The sequence below is a fragment of the Myodes glareolus genome, chromosome 18 (genome assembly GCF_982192425.1).
Source record: "Myodes glareolus chromosome 18, mMyoGla1.1, whole genome shotgun sequence".
Taxonomy (NCBI): Eukaryota; Metazoa; Chordata; class Mammalia; order Rodentia; family Cricetidae; genus Myodes; species Myodes glareolus.
In genome coordinates, this window is record NC_142043.1 from 63,887,784 (window position 1) to 63,909,991 (window position 22,208).

The 22,208-nt window shown below is 48.5% G+C and overlaps 1 protein-coding gene and 1 long non-coding RNA gene across 2 annotated transcripts in view; both read right to left on the reverse strand.

The window, feature by feature from the left end:
* Nucleotides 1–28: 28 nt before the first annotated feature.
* LOC148119186 (uncharacterized) lies at nt 29–2,666 on the reverse strand. The gene is made up of 3 exons (XR_015735496.1): nt 2,615–2,666; nt 1,361–1,556; nt 29–716 (listed from the first exon to the last, which is right to left on the reverse strand). It is a non-coding gene; the product is annotated as an uncharacterized LOC148119186 (long non-coding RNA).
* Nucleotides 2,667–9,218: 6,552 nt separating this feature from the next.
* Nucleotides 9,219–22,208, reverse strand: part of Ubash3a (ubiquitin associated and SH3 domain containing A) — a 35,634-nt gene continuing 22,644 nt past the window's right edge. The window contains exons 8-14 of the mRNA XM_048451282.3: nt 19,334–19,433; nt 18,412–18,534; nt 15,566–15,658; nt 13,893–14,037; nt 13,191–13,297; nt 12,214–12,323; nt 9,219–10,337 (exon numbers count right to left, since the gene is read on the reverse strand). Coding sequence (XP_048307239.3) covers nt 10,200–10,337; nt 12,214–12,323; nt 13,191–13,297; nt 13,893–14,037; nt 15,566–15,658; nt 18,412–18,534; nt 19,334–19,433 — 816 coding nt within the window. The 3' untranslated portion in view covers nt 9,219–10,199. The remainder of the gene's footprint in view (nt 10,338–12,213; nt 12,324–13,190; nt 13,298–13,892; nt 14,038–15,565; nt 15,659–18,411; nt 18,535–19,333; nt 19,434–22,208) is intronic.

Sequence of the window (22,208 nt, forward strand, 5' to 3'; positions counted from 1 at the left end):
TTTTTACAATTTGGGCTTTTAAGAGTATATAAAAACAGATTACACAAATTGCTGGATTCTATGAGTTTTATGAAAAATGCAAGATGAAATGTTTTTTTTTCCATGAGGGCCATTTTTATTTAAACCACTACATTCCACTCCCTGCCCCCCCCAGACTTGTAACCATAGCATAATGTAAAATGCATTTCGTCCAACTCAAAAGTCCCCATAGTCTATCACAGTCTCAACAATGTTTAAAAGTCCCAAAGTCTCTTTTGAAATTCAAGCAATCTCTTAACTATAGACCCCTAAAAAATAAAACACAGATCACATACTTATAACATATAGTAGCGCAGGACATACACTACTTTTGCAAGATGGAGAAAAGGGAGATAGTCAGGAAATACCGGACCAAAATAAGACTAAAAGCCAGCTGGGAAAACTCCAAATCCTGCATACCCATGTCTGATGTCAGAATGCTTTTCAGATCTCCAACTTCTTTCAGCCTTGGTGACTGCAGCACACTTCTTTCTCTAGGACTGATTCCACCCCCTGTTAGCACCCTCCTCAGCAGGTATCCAATGGCGCTGGGAGCTCCAACATTTGTGATCTCCATGGCAATCCAGACTTCAACCTTGGGACCTCCATGCAGAGACACCTCTGACATACACTTGACTTCAGAGGCTTTTCTTAGTCACAGAGAGAGATTCCATAACTTCTTTCTTCTATCCTTGACTCTAAAGCCAGAACCGCATGACCAAAACTGCCAAGTTCTGCTGCTTGCTGGGGCTAGAGCATGTCCCCCTCTGTAGCGGCATTTCAATTGTATTTTTTCTTGAAAAACTGTATTGAGCTCTACATTGTTTCTCTGCTCCCCTCCCTGCCTTTCCCCTCCCCTTCAACCCTCTCCTATGGTCCCCATGCTCCCAATTTACTCAGGAGATCATAAGACGAAATGGTTTTTATAAGTGCAAGAAAGTTCTGGACTTCACAGATTGTAGGCTGCATTAATATCATAAAGCACGCTGTAACCGGGTTATGGTAATTTCATTATCACGTTAAAAACAGCAGCTGAGACCATACAATGTGCAATTATACTCAGGGGTTATACTTATTTGCTTATTCTGTGAGCACAGTTATGAATCGGGCTGTCAGCAAAAGGCAGTGTTTGGAGTTGGGGTGGAGGGCAGAAGATGCATAGTCAGCATGGGGCATCCTGAGCCTGTGACTGTGTGTGTGTGTGTGTGTGTGTGTGTGTATGTGTGTGTGTGTGTGTGTGCGCGCGTGTGTGTGTCACCCTGAGCCTGTGGGATGGGAGAAGAGAGGCGGGGTGGAGGCCCAGGAGTTACTGACAAGCACTGGAAGAGAGGGGATGACTCACCTGGAGTCCATGGAACAACAGCCCTGAACTTCTGGTGCCACGGCAGAACCTTGCTCCCGTGTAGGAATCTGCTCCGTGTAGGAATCCCATGTAGGTTCCAAGCGTATCTCCCAGCTGCTCCTCCAAATAGCTCAGAAGCAGGTGGTCATTCAAATACTGTGGCAGTCATGGACACACCCAGTGGGCTCCACCATTGCTGTTGGGCATGGGACCATGGAATGAACCTCTCTGTGCCTCTCCAAGTGGGAGGCACGGATCATGCTGAACGCTGCCCTCTGCTGGGCCCACAGGGAGACCTGTCCTTCCCTTCAAGTACTCAGTTTCACAGAAGCATTGCAGTAACACCCCTCCCCATCCCATAATGATATCTCTCAAGAGCTATACATGCTAACTCTAACACATGCGTCTACAACGAAGTTGGTCTTAAAAATTACATGCAATGGGTTTAACAATAGCTCCCCCCAAATGCAGAACAATCCCAGTATTATTTCAGGTGCACGCGACACCCCACCTCCTTCAGAATCTTATACTGTAGTGTATCTTTGGTCCTCGAAAGGTGGCCACTAAACTCACAGACACTGACACCGCAGATAAGGGGACCTCAGCATCCCGAAGCTTATTTTATAAACAATAAAGTACATCTGCCATCCAGGAGCAGTTTGCAAAGCAAAATTTATCAATGAAATCACGCAGGCCTGTCGTTCTGTGCGGTACGCTTTCTGCTAACAAATGTTGGATGTTTCAATTTGCTTTTCCAGAGCTGAGGTAGAACCCATGGCCTTGGGCACTCTGGGAAAGTGTTCTACCACCAAGTCACTTAGATTTTTCCTTCCCTTCCCTTCCCTTCCCTTCCCTTCCCTTCCCTTCCCCTCCCCTCCCCTCCCCTCCCCTCCCCTTCCCCTTCCCTTCCCTTCCCTTCCCTTCCCTTCCCTTCCCTTCCCTTCCCCTCCCCTCCCCCCTCCCCTCCCCTCCCCTCCCCTTCCCCTTCCCTTCCCTTCCCTTCCCCTCCCCTCCCCCCTCCCCTCCCCTCCTCTCCCCTTCCCCTTCCCTTCCCTTCCCTTCCCTTCCCCTCTCCTCCCCTCCCCCCTCCCCTCCCCTCCCCTCCCCTTCCCCTTCCCCTTCCCTTCCCTTCCCTTCCCCTTTTCCCTCCCTCTCTTCCTCCCTCCCTCTCTTCCTCCCTCCCTCCCTCCCTTCCTCCCTCCTTCCCTCCCTCCCTCCCTTCCTGTCTTTCTTTTTTTGGTGACAGGGACTCACTGTGCAGCCAGGCCGACCTGGAACTCCCGGTGTAGAGCAGCCTGGATTGAGCTGTAGCTGCCCTTTGGCCTCTGCCTCCTAAGCTCTGATTGGCAGGCCTATGGCCCGCACCTTCCCTCGTTATTTTCCTCTGTGGATGTGGTTAGCTGTGTCCTTAGGGGACTGTCTGTCTCACTCAAGTGCCCCTGGTTTGTTGGCATAAAGATTTCTGTTTGGTGTTATATTTTTACATCTGTGGCCTCAGTGGTGATGCCCCTCCCCTTTCTGATGATCTGGGCCGCCTTTCTTTAGCTCTGATTAGCCTGGCTGGGTCGACGAGCTTTCTTGATCTTTTTGAAGCCCTAGCTTTTGTGTTGTTTAGTTTTAATCTTTTTTTTTTCTGTTTTCTATTGCATTGATATTTGCCCTGGTCTTTAAGAATTCCTTTCTTTTGCTCACATTGAATTACTATATTTTGCTTGTTATTTCTAGTTAGGGTGGTGAGAACCTAATATTTTAGGTTTCTTTTCCAATAATTACTTTTAGTGTGGTATTAATTTTTTTCTAATCCTGTTACAATGACATCCCACAGATTCTGATAGGTTGTATTCTTATTCTTGATCCATTCTAAAATGTCCCCAGATTAAACAAAAAGGTTTATTTAGAGTGTGTGAGTGCAAATGTGTGTGTTCACACCATGGCATGCCTGCAGAGGCCACAGGACAGCTTGTGGGGGTTGGTTCTCCACTTCTACCAGGTGGGTACTGAGGATCAAACTCATGTTATTAGGCCTGTTGGCAAACACCTCTGACGACTGATCCATTTTACCCACCCTATTTGCCCTTCTGACCCAGGAATTAGTTAGAGGTATGTTATTAGTTTACAAATATGTGGATTTTCTTTTTACGTTTTCTGTTATCATTTCTAAACTAGTTCTTTCTTGGACAACTCCCACAACTCAAATGCTTTTGCATTTATTACGATTTGCTTTATAGCCTAGGATGTGGTCATTTTGGCAAATAGGCCAAGTTGTACTTGAAAAGGAAATGAATTATACTGTTGTGTGGTGAGGTTCTCCGCAAGTATTGATTAGGACAAGTTGATTGGTAGTGCTGTCGGGTCTTTTATGTGTCTATTGATTTTCTTTCCTTCTGTTTTTAGTGACTGAGAGACATTAAAACCCATGAAAAATAACTGCAGATTTTTCTATAGGCGGCTACAGGGTTTAGTGCCTTCTATTGCCTGCTGCGCATTTCTTGAAGACTGTGATGAATGCCCCACTTAGCATTAACAGCCCCGAGTCACCTGACAGAGGAGTCTGGCTGAGTAACTGACTTTATTGGGTTGGTCTGTGGGCCTGTCTGGGTGGAGATTGTCTTGATTGCTAATTGATAAAGAGGGCCCCGCCCATTGTGGCTGGTAGCATCCCAGGCAGGTGCTCCTGGGCCGTAAAAGAAAGTCAAGTGTCATAAGTGGTTTTTAAACATAAAGCAAGGAAAACCAGCCCACAAATGACAATCCCAGAGAACCTAGACAACAATGAGGGCCCTAAGAGAGACATACATGGATCTAATCTTGTCTTTTTCTACAAAAAGACAAGATCTCCCGAGTAAATTGGGAGCATGGGAACCATGGGAGGGGGTTGAACGGGAAGGGGAGAGGAAAGGAGGGAAATAGAGAAAAATGTAGAGCTCAATAAAATCAATAAAAAAAGCAAAAGGAAAGAAAGTCAAGTGTGAGCCTGAGATTGAATCAGCAAGCAGTGTGCCTCCAGGCTCCTGCCCCGACTTCCCCAGTGGCGGGCTGTGTGACCTGGAAGTGTAAGTCCAACAAGGAGGAGCTACCAAGTGTTCAGAGTCAAACCTTCCCTGGTGTGGCAGGCTTCCACACTAGATCACAGAAGAGTGGGAGGGACATGGGCATGGAAATGTGAGGATCCAAAAATGTTAAGTATCTGTAGTAGAGGGGAGAAATGTGAACAAAAGGGAGATATAGATAAATATTTCAGAATTTAAAACACCAGGGGTTAGAGTGTTTTCTCATAGCCACAGAAAAGTAACTACCACAAGGAGCAGGTCCTGTTTCATTTGCATTATTACTGCCCATAGAACATTGCGGGGGGGGGGGGTTCTCTTTATGTCCCCCCGCCCCCTCAGGGTTTGTGGCAATTTTACAACACACAAATCCATTGAGATCTACTGACACCGCTTTCCCGACACCTCAGGTGGCTGTTACTGTTTCTTTGTCAGCAATGTTTTAAATTAAGGGATATCCACTGTCTTTTAAAACACCTCGCTATCAGACTCCTAATAGAGAACAGTATGGCGTAACTTTGGTGTACGGAGGGCAACCAGAAATTCTGTGTGGCTCACGGTAATGCAGCATTTGCTTTGTGGCGACGGCGTGAGAGCCTGTAACAGCCTGAGGTGTGCCTGGGCATTATGGGGACTTTCCTGGGAGGAGAGGAGAGCCTGTCCCTGTAGACCCCCCTGTCTCAGAGCTAAAGCCTCTGCTTACTGTTGCTGATGTGATACTCGGTGTCACATTGTATCACTTTGAAAAGCATAGGAGGCTTGTTGTTGTTGTTTTTCCTATACTTAAAGTTTGATGCATGTATGTACATGTTTGCGTTCTTGTGTTCAGCAGGTTTAAAGTACATTTTACTTCAGGATGATTTGCTCCTAAGATAATAGCTTATGTCAATCACCAAGTCATTCATCTTTTTTTTTTCCCCCAAGACTGGATTCCTCTGTGTAGCCCTGGCTGTCCTGGAACTAGCTCTTGTAGACCAGGCTGGCCTTGAAGTCACAGAGATCTGCTTGTCTCTGCTGGGAGCATCCATCCTCTTTTGGTACTAGTTCCTACTTCTTTTTCCTTCTGACAGTACTGTTATTTACTTATTGATATTATTTAAACTATTTTTAAATTACCGTGTGTGTGTGTGTGTGTGTGTGTGTGTGTGTGTGTGTAGGCATATGTATGCGCATGTATGTGTGGACTCCAGAAGTGTCTTTGTGAACTGCTGCCTGCCTTATATTTTGAACCTGGAGCTCACTGATTTTCTAACGTGGCCAGCAGGTACCTGTGATCCTCTTGTCTCGCAGGCATGGGTTCTGGGTGGAACTCAGGCCCTCACGCTTCTGTGGCACGAGCTCTCCTGACCGAGTCATCTCTCCACCTCTGTAACTCATATATTTTTAATTGGCATGCAAAAGTGGCCTCCATGACAGCATTTTCAAGGATAGTCTATGTTTATTCTACCTCCCCCCTTCTCTCTCCCCACTACCCCTGCCCCCATTCCCTTCCATTCCCAGTAGCCCCCTTTCCACTCTTGTGGCACACTGTCACATCATTTCGTCTGTCTCTTGTGGTCCCGTTTTATGGATATTAGACCTGCTTCTTTCTCTTTTCACCGTACAGGACAGGTTTGGCATAGGCTGTCCCTGTCACCAGCCATTCCAGCAGTGTGACTGAGGCACAGCTTGCTGCTCTCAGTTCCCGAGGAGTTAAAAGTGTGAGATGAGAGGAGAAAACGACACCAGGAAAGCAGGGTCTGTGAAAACCGTTCTTGGTGTCTGCCTCTTTTTGAGAGCCATTTCTGGATTTTTTTTCCCCTTTCCTTTCCTTACCCTGAATTTTTGACTTTAACAAAATTGCTATTTTGCCTTTTTGGTATATGATTTTTTTTTATCCCAGGATGTAGAAAAATCCACCTTAGTCAATTTTCTTAACCCCCTGGTGGTACAGCCTTCTCCCTCTGCACAGTTGATGCTGCTTGCTGGCATTTGGTCACACTAGACTTGAGGCACCTGTCCACGGGGCAGAGAGGCACTCTAGAAAGTTCTGGGTAATCCAACTGCCACATGAACAGCAACAGAGCCGTTACTGCAGCTAGAGAAGACAGTTCCGTCTCCCAGTTGGCTGATCGCCACTCTGCAACAACCCACTGAGAAGCTTCTGATGTTTGCCTATTTCACAGACAAGGAAGTGGAACACAAAGTGTCAACAAGTATAGGTGAGGGCCAGGTTCTGGGAAGAGCTTTCTGATGTTGACATACCTATTCTTAGGGACAGTGGAAGACCGTGTGGTCAGATATGACCACTTCCTGTTCTCAGAATAGCCTTTGCTCTAGTCAGTAGCTGGACCGGTTTCCCCCACTCCAGTGTCTGCTCTGTGCTTTCTGCAGTCACTTCCTGGTATTTGCTGTGGATAGGCTCCTGGATCCTTGTAGATACCAAGATCCTGGGATGCACAGGATCTTTATATAGAAAGGGTCTGTCTTTGCACACAGTCAGCACACATCCTCCACACAACACAGATCATTTCTACATTGTTTACAATGCTTGATGCAACTACGCACGCCCTGTAGACAGTTCCAGTTGATAGCACTGTTTATTATATACTTCATATAACTGCATAGCCTGCCCAGCGCCCAGTTCCTGGGTGGTACAGTTTTGGTGCTCTGGGCAATAATCTTCATGCAGTACAGTAGTTATTTCTGACTCTCATACAGTGCACATAGACTAGATGGCTTAATCCAAAAGAAATCCAAACCAAGATGTCGAATCTGCCTCCTTCTGAGGCCTCCTTCCTAAGCTTGCAGAAAATGTCTTCTACCATGTTTTCACAGGCTTACCCATCTGTATGTGTGTCTTAGTCAACGTTCTATTGCTGTGAAGAGACACCACGACCATGGCAACTCTTATTTAAAAAAAAAAGCGTTTGGTTGGAGCTGACTTATAGTTTCAGAGGTTTAGTCTATCATCAACACGGCGGGGAGCGAGGTGGTGCACAGGCAGACATTGTAGCTGAGTTTCTGCATCTGGATCTGAAGGGAGCAGGAAGAGAGAAAGCCACTGGGCCTGGATCAGGCTTCTGAAACTCTAAAACCCACTTCTAGCATCACATGTCCTCCAATGAGGACATTCCTCCTAATCCTTCTCAAGTTGTGGCGCTCCCTCATAACCAAGCAGGCAAATATATGAGCCTATGGGACCCGTTCTTATTTAACTGCCACAGTGTGTCTGTGTTTGTAGCTTGAGTTCCTTTTCTTATAAGGTCAGTGAGATTGGATTGGGCCCATCCTGATAACCTCATTCACCTCAGATGTCTTTTTCAATATTCTGTCTCCAGGTCAGCAAATGGTTGAGGAGGTAAAGATGTTTGCTGCTCAAGGTTGGGCACCTGACTTCAATCTCCAGAACCTACTGGTTTGGATGAGAGTGACTACCACAGTTCACATTTGGATACTTGGTCCACTGTTGGTGGAACTATCTGGGAAGGATTAGGAAGTTGGAGGTGGTATGTCTCTGGGGGGTGGGCTTTCAGAAGCCTTGTGCCACTTCTGGTGGGCACACTGTCCATATCTGCTTGTGTATCAAGATGGGAGCTCTCAGCTGTGCTTGCTTTGCTCTGCCTTCCTGGACTCTAACTCTCAGAAACCGTAAGTCCAATTAAATGCTTTCTAAATTGCCTTGGTCACAGTGCTTTATCATAGTAACAGAAATGTGATGAAGATACTAGAAAGGTGGGTAAAGAGACCAAATTCACAAAGTTGCTTCTGACATCCATATATTCCCTGTAGCCTGGCATACACAAGTACTTACACATAATTCTCCCTCCCTCCCTCCCTCCCTCCCTCCCTCCCTCCCTCTCTCTCTCTCTCTCTCTCTCTCTCTCTCTCTCTCACACACACACACACACACACACACACACACACACACACACACACAGTCTCCAAATACAGTCAATACAGTCTCACACAGCAGCAGGATCAGAACGTTTGTGTGACTAATAATCAATTCGGCCTGCAGCAGTAGTGAGACTCCACAGCTCTTCAAGTGGCCCAGTCCACAAATTGCTCCCCCAGCCTTCCCCAGGAGTAGGGGAGTGTCTTGAGCCTTTGAGCTGCCCACAGATAGGGTCATTTTCTTGGTTTGCACCTCTGAACCCCGCAGAACTACCTACTGGCTGAACTCGGGAGGAAGGACTGCAGCTATGCCCACGACACACGTCAATAGGAGTCCTATTTTAAAACTCAAGTTGGCTCTGAAATGAAAAAGTCAAAGAATGTGGATTGGAAGGTGGGCTGCGCAGTGTCCAGGGGAAGGTATCCTTCCCAGATGTGGCCAGCAGGGGTCAGATGAGCTCAGAAACATCAAGGGTCCGACCAGGGAGAAGAAGGAAAAGAGCACCAAGAAGTCTCCTTTCTTACTCTCTCCGTTTCTTCCTCTCGGCATGCCCTCCCTTCCAGATCCTTCCTGCCTTCAGCCACAGCCCAGAGTGCAACAGTGAAAAGTAACCAGAATTTTGCAACAGGGGCTGGCGAAGAAGACCCATTAAAAAAAAAAAAAAGCATCCTGGTGTGGGGGATGACAGCAGTGTAAGACATTTGTGCATGGGCTTTGGGGATGGGATGGCCCCTGCAGTGTGAGGTAGAAGAGCACTATACAGAGAAGCCCACTTACCACTGGACCAAGATTTCCCAAGCCAGAGCCACTCAGGAACAGACATCCCCCTGTGCTGGCAAAGGCAAGGGTCACACTCCTTCCGCTCACAAAGCCCCAAGCCTCCCAGCTTGAGGAGAAGAGAGAAGCCAAAAATGACCCACACAAACTGTGCATATTGGGCTCAGATCTTTATGTCTAGACCCTGAGCAATAGCCACAATGTGCTTGGATGGACAGAGGCTGAGGCGGGTTGGAGAACAGCCTCCAAAGACATGCATGTCCTAATTCTGTGACCTCTGTGGCTAAGGGACATTGAAGGCATGGTTGTCAAGGATCTTGAGACGGCAGAAGATTCTAGGTTACTGATCACAATTCGTCCTAGGGTCTTTTGTGGGGAGGAGGCAGGAGGTTTGAGGCAGGAGCTGTGTAACCATGCCTTAGAGCTTCCCTAAATTGATTGATCTGCAATAGAACATTATAAATATGATGGCAGGAAGTACAGAGGTCTCTAGATTCTGGAAACGGCTGGGGGAGGGGTCCTCTATCGTCCGTGGAGGAACACAGCCCACACTGCCCTCCAGAGCCACACACTAGTCCATGTGCGTTAGGAATTTTGTGCTGCTACGATCACAGATCACAACCATGCTGGCAGCAATGTGTCCCAGCAGGAGCCGATACACATAAGCTGGTGCGGGCGGCTGTCCTGGTTTTGATCTGGTGGGCCATTTCTTTCATTGATTACTGTTCCTCTTCCAACTGGTGTGGCCCTGGCTAAAGAGTGATTGCCACAGAAGGAAGGAGGGCTCCTGAGAGCATACAAAATAGAAGGGTGGCATCTTCGAGTGTGGGGGTGGGGAGTCTTTAGTTCCTGGAAGGAAGGCGGTTCCTCTGTTCTCTTCAGCCCAGCACGCATGTCGCAATGTGATGTGCTAATCCGGACCTCCGCTCTGACTTCCAAAGTCAGGCTGGCAGGGCAGCAGATCCACAGTTGGCAGTAACCAAGGTATGAGCCATGGCAATACTCCTGTATATCAAGTGTACCTTGTACTTCTCCAAGTCACGGCAGACGAGGGGCTAAGATGCCTCTGTAATCATGATCACAGCCCCTCCTGCCTTGGCTTGGCGCAGTCACCTCTTGCTGACAAACTGGGGTTGGCTCAGTTGCTCGAGATCCAGTTCTTCCAGTTAAAGGCCGAGTTGGCCCCGTGGGTCAGTGTCTTCACTGGTGGGTTCACCAGCTCCCATTTTCCTTCCTCTATGTCTTCTTCACAGAAGCACATCCCCAGAGATGGGATCTGAAAGAGGGTTAAAATGTTTTCATATTCTGTTACATGTCAATCAACATAGGGATGCTGCTTAAGCCCACTGATAATGCTTCTACATCATGGAGGGGACCAGATGGTCCTGGGCTTCCAGGGCGCCATGGAACCAATGCCAACCTCTACCATGTTACTTCCATCTGGGGATGATCAGCCCTCCCAACAATGGGACTAGGGTGAGATTGGTCATAACTTGGAGTGGGGCTGCTAAGTGTTCTGGGAGCCATGCGTTTGTCCTTTCCTACAGAATTACCAGATTCACAAGCCTATGGGGCAGGGACCCTGTCAACTAGCTACAAAGTACCTTATTCCTGTCTCGCTGCAGGCTCAGGACTGAGATTTCAGACCACAGAACAAAGAACAAAGTGAACCCTTAGGCCCCCATGCCTTCATCTGTAAGTGGATCTGGCAGGGGGATCCTTGTGTTGGAGGCTTTCCTGTCCACATGCCTTACCTACCCCACTTCACCCACTTTTTAATGTCTAAGAATTCTTAGGTCAGCCAAGATTTGCAAAAATCCCAAGATGCATGGAGGAACCTGAACAGAGGCTGCCGTGGCCTCAGGGCCCAGCCATCCTGCTGTAGACAGGGAACACCAGGAGGCTGTACTGCACTGGGCAAGGAAGGCCTTGAATATTCTGGGTCCTGCATGCTGATCCCCATTGGAAGACTCATCATTCAGCAGAGACCTCGGCTGCATTTCTGATCTGCAGGCTGTTGAATCTGGGGTGGGGCGGAAGCAGACTCCAAGTGGTCAGCAGAAGAAAGTTCAGAGTTTCAAAGTTGATGGGTATCATTATTTAACTTGACCTTGTCCTTATTCCTCCTCTTCTGTCTCTCCCCCCTTCTTCCCTACACCTCCTTCCTTCTCTCCTCCCTCCTTCTATTGAACTGGGGTTCCTTGTGTTTTGCTTAGATGGGGATCAAACTCATGAGCTTATGTGGTCATTGTGCCTCATCTATGATTCTATACTAGTAGAGTCAGGATGCAGGATCACTGGTTAATCAGAGAGACAGACAGATACACACACACACACACACACACACACAGAGGGAGAGGGAGACAGAGAGACAGAGACAGACAGACACACAGGGAGAGACAGAGGCGAAAAGAGAGAGACAGAGGGGGGGAGAGAGAGAGAGAGAGAGAGAGAGAGAGAGAGAGAGAGAGAGAGAATGAGAATATGAATGTCAGAGTCTGGCCCTGAGCAGGTCACCAGGGGAGAAAGGGCTGGTCTAAGATGGACAGTTTGTCACCCGTCACCACCCTCTCTGTTCTGCTGGGGTATGGTCAATAGGTCACCCAATGCCACGCCTCTGCGTGCTTCCACCAGCCTGCCATTTAAGGTTTGCCCAGCACTGGCCCAGCACTGGCCCAGCACCTGGGCATGCTGACAGATAGCTACAGTGTGTTCACATTTGTCCCTTGAGAGATGACCAGGAGCTGAGTACCCAGATGGAGGTTCCTGCCATCTGTCAGTGCTCTTCCCAGCCCCCCAGCAGGACCCATACAATGCCTGTGCTTCTCCTCTTTCTCAGGGATTCCTGACTCCACTCAGGACCTTCGTTCTCCCATTAGAGCTGCAAGGAGGTGGGCTCTGGGCTGACTCTGAACAAATCTGGACATTTCTTGACTTCGCTGACTGCGAAGATCTGAGACCGCCATGCAGTGACAGAATGACGGGCCTGTCCCACGGCTCCTGCAGACATGCCCTCCATGGGAGCAGGTGGGCACACTCGCATGGTGCTGCCAGTCCTGGTTCAGTTGGATGCTTGTTTTCTTTCTACAGAGAGTGCCACACCCTGTGCTTGCTTTACTCGGCGGTAAAGGAGGCGTAAGAGGCACACATACCTTTCTTACCAGCTGGGCAAAATCTCCACATTCTCTGGGTGGAAGCCTGAGGAGTGGCCTAGTGCAGGAGTCGAGTGCTGAGCTGTGGCTCACGATGAGGGTGACGCCCACTGTGGACAAGACACCCCAAGGTCAGAGCAGGCACAGAGAGCGCTTTGCAAGACAGAGGGCTCCTCAGAGTCTTGCAGGTCCAGCTACCGTGCCCATGTGAAGTGGTGGACTGGGAAGCAGTGTTGCTGGGTACACTCAGACATTTGTCCGTGATTCGGAGTGCCCTGCCTCCCACCTGGGGCCTGGGGATAGGGCGCAGTGCCTGTGTGCCAGCTTCAGAGATGGCATAAAGGGGAGCTGAGCCACTCTGCTCTTGTGGTTGGCTGCCTAGGTCCTGTCAACCATAGGAGGGGTGTGTGATGGCTGCCATTCAGACCAATCCAATCTCTTTAGCTGGCTTATCACTGGGACCCTGAGATGGTGCCTGCATTAGAAAAGGATTTGCAGTGTCCATGGGCTCAGGAGCCTCCTCAGGTGACACGATGGGTTCCAGACAGCTGGAGAGTGGTGTGGGACCCAGCACCTCTGTGTGTCTTTGTGCTGGACAAGGTGAAGCCGGGAGAGCCTGGCCCATGGCTGGTGGTGAGGGCAGGTGAACTGTGACTTAGGCTCACTTTTCGTAGGCATCGGCTGCTCCATCTTTCTGTCCTTGCGGGTTTCTCTTGTTCCCTTCAGATTAATCTAGTCTTTGGACATGGATAGTCACGGAAGATCCTGATGTCCTCTGGGGCCCATCAGTGCTCAGCACCAGAGCGTGCAGGCCTGAATAACATGGGGTATGTGTGCTGCATCTACTCCCTGCCATGGTGGAGAGGAGATATTATCCTGGCCAGAACTTGGGGGTGGGGTGGGGACATTAACAGCCCAGAATCAGCCAATCCCATCCCAAAGAACCCCGAGGGTCCTCAAACCAGTGGGACACTCACTGTCCTGGGGGCACGTGCTGATGACCTGTCCTATGCTCACGGTGCACCTTTCCACGTACTGGTCATAGCTCTCGGCTGGCATGAGGGAGCAGCGGGGGAAGGCAGGCCTGAAAGGAAGAGGGAGAGAGAAACATGACTGCTGTCCTAGAGCCTTCTGGTGGCCAGCTGTGTGTGTGTACTGGAGCAGCTAAGAGGGACCACGATCCTCCAGATGGCCTGCCAGGCAGGGCTCATGAGTGCATGGCCAGCAGGGGCTCCTAGGTGTGCTCCGTACCAGCAGAGGACTGTGCTACCCCCAGCATGGATGCTCACTGAGCCACAGGAAAACTGTACCTCCTAGTCTACCCAGAAAAGGACAAAGACACTCCCCTTCACAGGGACCCCTTCTGGATGAGGTCCATCTGTGTCCATCCTTACAGAGCCAGCTTTAGCAGGAGCACCCCATCTCCCACATATCGCCCAGTTCCCAGCCTCTATTGCCTCCAGGTGATGTGTGTAGCTGTAGCTGCCTTCACCAGGAGTTTTGTTGGTTTAGCCGAGCAGGACCAAACCCTCAAGCCATTTCCCATGGCCTCCCTCCTGCTCATGCTACAACCACGGCTCATTCTTCCTCTCTCTCCACTGCAGAGCCCCACCTAGTAGCTAGATTGTCTTTAAGAAGAATAGAGAAGCGTGAGTAGTGGAGAATGGTGAGGAACCTACCTGTAATCAGGGTCAACGTTGAAGTTCGCCTCTTTCAGCTCCTCCAGGGTCAGGAAGTTTGGGGTGGCCTTGCTGGCTTCCCACTTCATCCATTCGAAGACTCCAGGCTCAACTCTTATCTTCAGCTTCTTCTCAAGTTTGAGTTCTGGGGTTAGCGGAAAACAAGCGTGGACGTCACCTAAAGAAGTTTCTTCATAGCTAGACCCACCATGTTAGTTAGTGGTTTCGTCAGCTCGACACAAGGCAGACATCTGGGAAAATGCCTCCTTGAGATTGGTCTGCAGGGCAAGTCCCTAGCTGTCCTGAAATTCACTATGTAGAGTCCTTGAACTCTGAGACTTGCCTTCCTCTGTATCCCAAGTGCTGAGACTGAGGGTGTGCACCACTATGCCCGTTTCCTTGATCAATTACTGGTGTGGGAGGGCCAATCAATTACTGTGGGTGGTGCCGTGCTTAGACAGGTGATTTGGGGTGCTATAAGAAAGCAGTCTGAGCAAGCCATGGGTGTGGCGGGGCAAGCCAGGAGTAAGTAGAGCTCCTCCATGGCTTCAGCTCCTGCCTCCAGGTTCCTGTTTTGAGTACTGATCAAAGCTTCTCTGACTGGTGGGTGTGTCATGGAAGTATAAGTCAAATATGGCTCTTCTTCCCCCCATTGGTTTTGCTTAGTGTTTTATCACAGTAATGGAAAAACAAACTAGGGCTCCAACCTATACACGAGCCCAAGGAAACCCTTCACAAACGTGTCTCTTGCCTGGCAAACGGCATCCTGGGATGTAAGCACAGCACTGCTGTCTCTGAGACCCAAACCGCCAGGCAGGGACTACACCGCTTTGTTAGGGGATGCCATAGAGAGCAGGCCCACCATAGGGTATGACTCTAACTTCAAATGCAGCTCACTCAACCCATGCCACAGCCTTGATAGAATGATACGGTGATAGTAACAGGGAGCCCTGGTGGGCAAGAGGTAAAGAGTCAGAGAGAAACACCTGGAACATTCCGATTCCTCACAGCTCACCCGCCCCAAGCATTTTCTATTTTGACCGAAAGACCCATCAAGTAAGGCTTCTGGGATGAAATTGTAATGGAGAGGGGTTCAGACTGGGGGCAGGGACCCTGCCTCCTAACTGCTGACCTTGGACGGGAACATTGTTCTGCAATGAACAAGGAGGGCCTCTGTCCCCTGCTGTGTACACTTTCGTGACTCCCTAAGAGTGGACAGAACCCATGTGACCCCCAGCTGCCCACGTGGCTATATCACATTGCATGACTGAGGGGGGTCCGCTAACGGGTCCCTGACAGTCAGGTGACGCTGGACAGCTCCCTTTGAGCATCAACCCTGCTCTTGGATGTCATGCATGTTGGATCTAGAAGGGTCCACAGCAGCCCCAGCTCTCTAGGTTTGTGCATGTTCCTTTATGAGTACTGAGACACCTGTGGAAAGGAGCCAGAGGAGCAAGGTATGATGACAGACATTGACCCTGTGACAGCAGTTCCCGTGGGTCCTACAACCCTAGCCTTCTAGGATGTTAGTGCCTCATTTCTTTCAATCAACCCTTAGAAGGCAGTTTCTAACTGTCTATTGGCTTAGGTGTGGCCATTCCCTGCCCATCATCTCATTCACCCCACCCCCTCCTCGCTCCCCACAGAGAGTGGCCTCAAGATCAATGACCCACCTTCTAGGATGTGCTTGGCTGTCTGCACACAGCGCAGGGCCGGTGACACATAGACGGCGGTGACTCTGATGCCACTGTCCAGCAGAGCCTCTCCTGGAAAACGGGAGGTAGGAAACACCCTTCACGCATCAGCCCAGGATGAGGGCTTGTCATGGCGGTGGGCGGGGATGAATGAGGCTCCATGGTTGTCCACATCTGCAGGATCCCCCACCAGGCTTGGGGAGAAAGTGCAACTGTGACCAGCAATTGTTCTTGTGACTACATTGTATTGTATGGTGGATGGGGTTGACCTGGGGTCAGTGAACCTATGGGTAGTGGAGGTTCCTCCTAGCTGGCCACGGAGCAGGAATAAGAGGAAACCAAAGGGTAATATACTTGGCATATGACCCGTATTTCTTGGCTGTGTTGAAAGAAAGAGGGGCCCATGTTACGAGGCATGGGTGTGGCCTCAGAAGCAGAACATGGCCAATAGCAGCCAGGGAAGGTCCCAGTGTTGCGTCCCTAAGGACCTGAGTTCTGCTTACATCCTGGGTGAGTCTAGAAGGAGGCCTGGTCTCCAAATAGAAGTGACTCTGTGGGCTGAGGACCCACCATGCCCTGCTTAAGTCAGGTCTGCACTATAGGCTCAGCGTGAACATTGCTTTATATATTCAAGGTCCTTTAGTTGGTCATTTCAAGGCTAATCATGGCTTGTGGAATTACAAACTGTAACCCAATTGTTTTTTTTTTTGTTTTTTTTTGTTTTTGTGTGACATCAGAAAGAAGCCCAGCGGTGGCAAAGGAAGCTCCATGGCACAAGAGGGATCTGGCCCGAAAGCCAGGAGGCTTGGGAATTGTCAGTGATAAGCAAGCTGGGGTACTGGCCCCTGGTGCCCGAGGATGGAACATTAGTCAACCCTCCTTGTCTGTGAATCTGTATCCAAGGATTGATAGGGATCAAAAGTATCAGAAAACATGACTGTGCTGACTATGCAGATTTCATGCAAAATTTATGTGTTTTTATTTTTAAATATAAAGAATTTGCGTACCCATTGACTATGCCCATGGAGGATCCTGGTACCTATCCCCTAGCATCCCATGGGGCAATTGAGAACAAGTTAAAAATAAGGCTGGACTCTATACCAACGTGTCTGCTGTAAAGGAGAAGGCTTGGTAGAGACACAGATACAGAGGGATGATGGGAAGGCATGGGGCAAAGATCCCATGGAGCCACAGGGAGGGACAGGTCTCCTTATAGCCTCAGAAGGAGCCATCTGCTGGTACCATGGCCTTGGGGACTTCAACCTTAGCATTGTCTTGTGACTAATGATGTTTAAAACACCCAGGCTTTGGCACTAATACAAGTGCTGAGGATGCTTGCCACCCATAGAAGACACACACACTGAGAACTGTTCAAACATTTCCATAAGTGTTTAGGCATGAAGACAGGACTTCTGGGAGACACACACATGACACATGCATGCACAAGTGTTCATCGGCCACATTGCCCTAAGAGAGAAGGGATCCTGTTTAACTGTGTGTGGCTTGTGTGTCCCAACCCCAGAACCAACTGTTGCCTCACTGGGAGCCTGAAACAGTCACAGAATGAACACGGCATGTCCATCGAGAGAGCTGGCAGAGAAGCAACGTGTACTCACTCAGGGTGAGAAGCAGGAGAGCTGGTTCTGCTGGGTTCCTTTAGCTGGCCAGCCAGGGACTGGGATGTCCATTTGTTTCCTTAGACTCAGCTTTCTGAATTCATAAGATGCGAACCAGACAAGTTCAGCAATCTTCTCAGCTCCCCAAATTAAATCTCGTGGAAGGACTGGATACCTATTCTTAACTCAAAGCTCTGAGGGACAGTGCAATATAACCTGTGAAGGGTGTGCCTTCACAGTGTGTGTGTGTGTGTGTGTGTGTGTGTGTGTGTGTGTATGGAGGTCAGATGTCAACCTCCAAAGCCATCCTCAGGAATGCTCTTCACTCTTTAAGACAGCATTTCTCACTGTCCTGGGACTCACTGTGTAGGCTAGGTTGACTGGCCCAGGAGCTGGCTGGCCAGCGAACCCTGGAGAGCAACCTGTCTCTAGCATGGGGAATATGAGGGCGTGTCACCACACACAACTTTTTCATGTAGGTTCTGAGGATCAAACTTGTGCTTGCACAGCAAACCCTTGGCTGACTGTGCCATCTCCTCAGCTCAGTTTTAATTTTGTAAGTGATGCTCTTGGTGTATGTAGTGTTCATTGATTGTCCTCTCCCTACAGTGTCCCCCTCCCTATATTTTATGGATCAATAACCATCCATTACTAAATCAGATTGCTGCACTTTTGGTCCCTAACTGTGTGACCCTGGATAAAATCACTGACATCTCTGTGGTTTGAATGAGAATGCCCCCACCATGGGCTCATATATTTGAATATTTGGTCCCCAGTTAGTGGAACTGTTTGAGAAGGATTAGGAGGTGTGGCCTTGTTGGAGGAGGTGTGTCACTGGGGGAGGAAATTGAGGTTTAAAAAGTTTAAGTCAGGCCCAGGATCTTTCTGCTTCCTGCCTGTGGATCAGATGGAAGCTCTCGGCTACCGTTCCAATCCATGCCTGCCTGTCTATCGGCATGCTCCCTGCCACGATGCTTATGGACTAACTATAAGCAAGCCCTCAAGTAAATGTTTCCTTTAATAAATTGCCTTGGTCACATATCTTCATAGCAATAGAACAGTAACTAAGACCATCTCTGTGTCCCTGGAAGGGCAGAGTATGGAAAATGCCAGTACTGATGTCAAAGGGTGCATGGCAGGGGCTCAGTGTGTACAGCTATGATCATTATTATCACTGTTACTCTCTGGTAGGAATGCTCTTAAACATACCAGCAAGCCTGGCCTGGAAAATTCCACAGGACGATAAAGGCGGATCGTTTTCAAAGTCTTTGATGCCACTGCTCCTCCTGGGCAGGCTGCGGGGGAAGTTCAGGTCTGGCCTGTAGTATTTTCCTAAGGTAGAAACAAGTAGAGGACATCTGGGACCATTGAGTCAGATCCATTTGTCTCTCAAGACCCCCAAGCCGAGATCCACATGGGAAGATCCTTGTCTAAATTTTGTGTTGTTGTTTCTAGAATGTTCTCTATGATGCGAACTCAGCTCACAGAGCAAATATTGCTTTTCAGGCCTGTGACATAGTCTCAAATGCAGAGCACATAGGTTTGAACCCAGGGACCAGGGGCCCACTTTGTCCTCTCAGCACTTATCACTCACACAAGGGGAGGAAACACGTCTCTCCAGGACAGGCTTCTGAGTGGTATCAGTGAACTGGTGCAGTGTGAAGCCTCTGGTGTGTATTGTTGCTGCTAGGACAGTACACACTTGGCTGGAGGTGCCCCCATCTTTGGAACTCTTCAGTCAGGTGTTTGAATGCAGGACCAGAATATGGGCTGCATGACACCCTGGTCCCCTTGAATTTGACAGTGGCCTCTAAAATCTGTCAACCTGTTGGAAATTCTGACCTTTAGCTCTGAGCTGTGGGACCAGAAACAAGTGGCTTTACCTGTCTCACCAGAGAAAAGGGGGAGCCAGAATTGTCGCATGTCACTGAGCTGATGCCAAGGGCCTGGCTCAGACATGTGACCTATGTGTATGTGGGTGGGTTTTCATATCCATACAAGCCACACCAAAGCCTTGGGACACTGCCATTTCCCACAGCAGCTCTGCCGCGGTGGCTTCACAGGACAGACTGTTGGGACACATAGACTCGAGGACACAGAGTCTGTCTAGAGTCATCTGGACTCAACCTACCATCGGTGGTAGTGCACTGCTGTAGCCATGACTTCCCAAAGACCTGGTCCACTCTCTCCCCATGGCGTATTACCAGCACCCCTCTCCTCATGATGGTAGCCTGGGTGGAAACAACAGGACACAGAATCGTCAATCAGACTCCCTCTACAGTATTCACCAGTCGTTGCCTAGAGACAGACTCTCTCACAAGATGCTCAGCAACTAGAGTCAGGCTGCCAGCCTCCACAGTGATGAGGCTGGGGGATTGCTTCCATTTCTCCCTATTAATTTTCTGGGTACCATGACATCATAAAGGAGATGAAAAGAGGACTTACCCCATCACAGACATATACTTTTCAACTTTTTTTTGTCTCTTCCAAGTATCTGTCTGTCTGTCTGTCTGTCTATCTATCTATCTATCTATCTATCTATCTATCTATCTATCTATCTATCTATCTATCCACATTTCAAATATATATTCCTACTTGTCAGAATGAATATTTATATTATTTGTTTGCCTTTCTTTCTTTTTTCTTTCTTTCCTTCCTTTCTTTCTCTTGTCACCTGTGTATCTTTGTACCTATGTATCTATCATCTATGTATCTCTCTTTCCATCATCTCTCTACCTATCCATATTCCAAATCTTCCTTCCTTCCTTCCTTCCTTCCTTCCTTCCTTCCTTCCTTCCTTCCTTCCTCTCTCTCTTTTCTTCCTTTCTTTTTTCTATCATCTATCTATCTATCTATCTATCTATCTATCTATCTATCTATCTATCTACATACTTACCTACCTACTTATCATCTATCAACTTATGGTGATCACAACGATAAGTCTCCTCTATAGGCTTATGTATTTGAACACTTGGTTCCCAGTTGGCAGTGCTGTTTGGGAGTGGGTTCCGTAAGTGCACCCTTGTTGGAAGAAGTATGCCAGTGGACTTAGAGAGATGAAACCTTGCCCTATTTCCAGTGTTCTATGTTTTGTGCTTACATTTGAAGATGTGAACATTTGGCTTCCTACTCTTGCCAACCATGCCTGCTGCCTGCTGCCTTGCCTTTCCACCATGATAGACCTCAGACCAGCAGCTCTCTAGGAATCCTCTGGGACCCCAGCACCAGACTGGGACTGCTGGACATCTGCCTCCTGGTCTGAACACCTGCTGGATGCTTGGCCTTTCCGCTGAGAGACAGCCATTGTGAACTAGCAGGACCACAGTCTGTGAATCAGTAATTCCCCTTTTACTGCATAGATATTTATCCGATCAGTCTGTCTCCTCTAGAGAAATTAGACTAATAATATAAGCCAAATAAACTTTCTTTTATAAGTTGCCTTGGTTGTAGTGTTTTATCACAGCAGTAGAAAAACAAATAATAACTTAATCACTTACCTATCAATGTACTATCTACTATCAATCTATTCATCTATCATCTTTCAATAATCAACTTACTAACTTACCTACTATCTATCTGTCTGTCTGTCTGTCTATCTATCATCTTCCTTTATTCTTCACTCCCTTCCTTCTTCTCTCACTTCCTACTTCTTTCCCTCCCTCTCTTCTTTCCCCCTCTTTCTTTCTTGCTATTTCCTCTCTTTCCTCCCCACCCCTCTCTCTCTCATATATTAATCTATTGATAGCTTTCTCATTTACTGCTGCTCTTCCTCCTCTGAGGAGCCCTCCAGGACAACCCATGTTTGACTCTGTCCTAGGACAGCTTTCTCAGAGTGCCCAGGTGTGTGTTTTGCCTCTCATCTGCCTTGCTGCTCTTCTTCCTCATCACCTTCCTCTAGCTGGCCAGCTCTGCTTGCCCAAGTGGTCTTAGTGAGTATGACAGCCATCCTGAAGTGCACCTGAGGTGGGCTGAGGACCCCTGCAGGTACCAAAATTCACAGATGCTCAAGTCCCTTATATAAAATGACATGATATTTGCACTGAACAGAGACACATCCCGTGTATTCTAACTCATCTGCAGGCAACTTAAGTACCTAATGCCATTTAATGCTATGTGAACAATAGCTATGCTGTATTGTTAGAGAACAATGGCAGAGAAAGTCTGTATGTATTCAGTACTGGTGAAGCTACTGTGTTCCTTCCTTCCTTCCTTCCTCCCTCTCTCCTCCCTTCCTTCCTCCCTCCCTCCCTCCCTCCCTTCCTTCCTTCCTTTCTTCCTTCCCTCCTTGTTTTTCTTTTGAGACATGTTCTGACACTAGCCCAGGCTGCCCTGGAACTTTCTATATACCCCAGGATGATCTCAGACTCATAGCTATTCTCCTGCCTCTACCTCTCAAGTACTGGGATTAGATATATGTCACCACAGACAGTTTGGGTCTTGAATGTTACTCAAAGGCTTGCAAGTAGAAGGCTTGCTTACCAGCCTATGATACTACCAAGACAGGGACCTTTAAGAAGCAGGGCACTGGACTTGAGACTTTGAAGAGCTATTGGAACCCAGACCTTTCCTCTCTTTGCCTTCTGGCCTCTATCAGATAACCAAGTCTCTCCTACTGTCTACATCCATCATGGTAAGTTACACCACCACAGGCCCAAAGCCACAGGGCCAATGACGATGTACTGAAGACTCTAAGACCATAACACACAAACCAAGACAAACCTTTCATTTTGTGAAGCTGGCCATTTTAGGTATTCTGTTGCAACACTGGGAAGCTGATGAAGACAAGAGGCAGTCTTCTATAATGTTTTCCACCCCTACCCGGTTGAATCAATGGGGCCATAGTTTATTCTATTTGAATTCTTCCCTGACAGTGTCTATGGCCTTCTTTTTGGGTTGTCCTTTGCACCACACAGTCCCAGGGCAGAGGCCTACTGTGCTCTTGGGGAGTCCTGCGCTTTGCAGAGTAGTCCGAGGGGCCTTAGCAGTGGTATATCATTCTTCAGGAG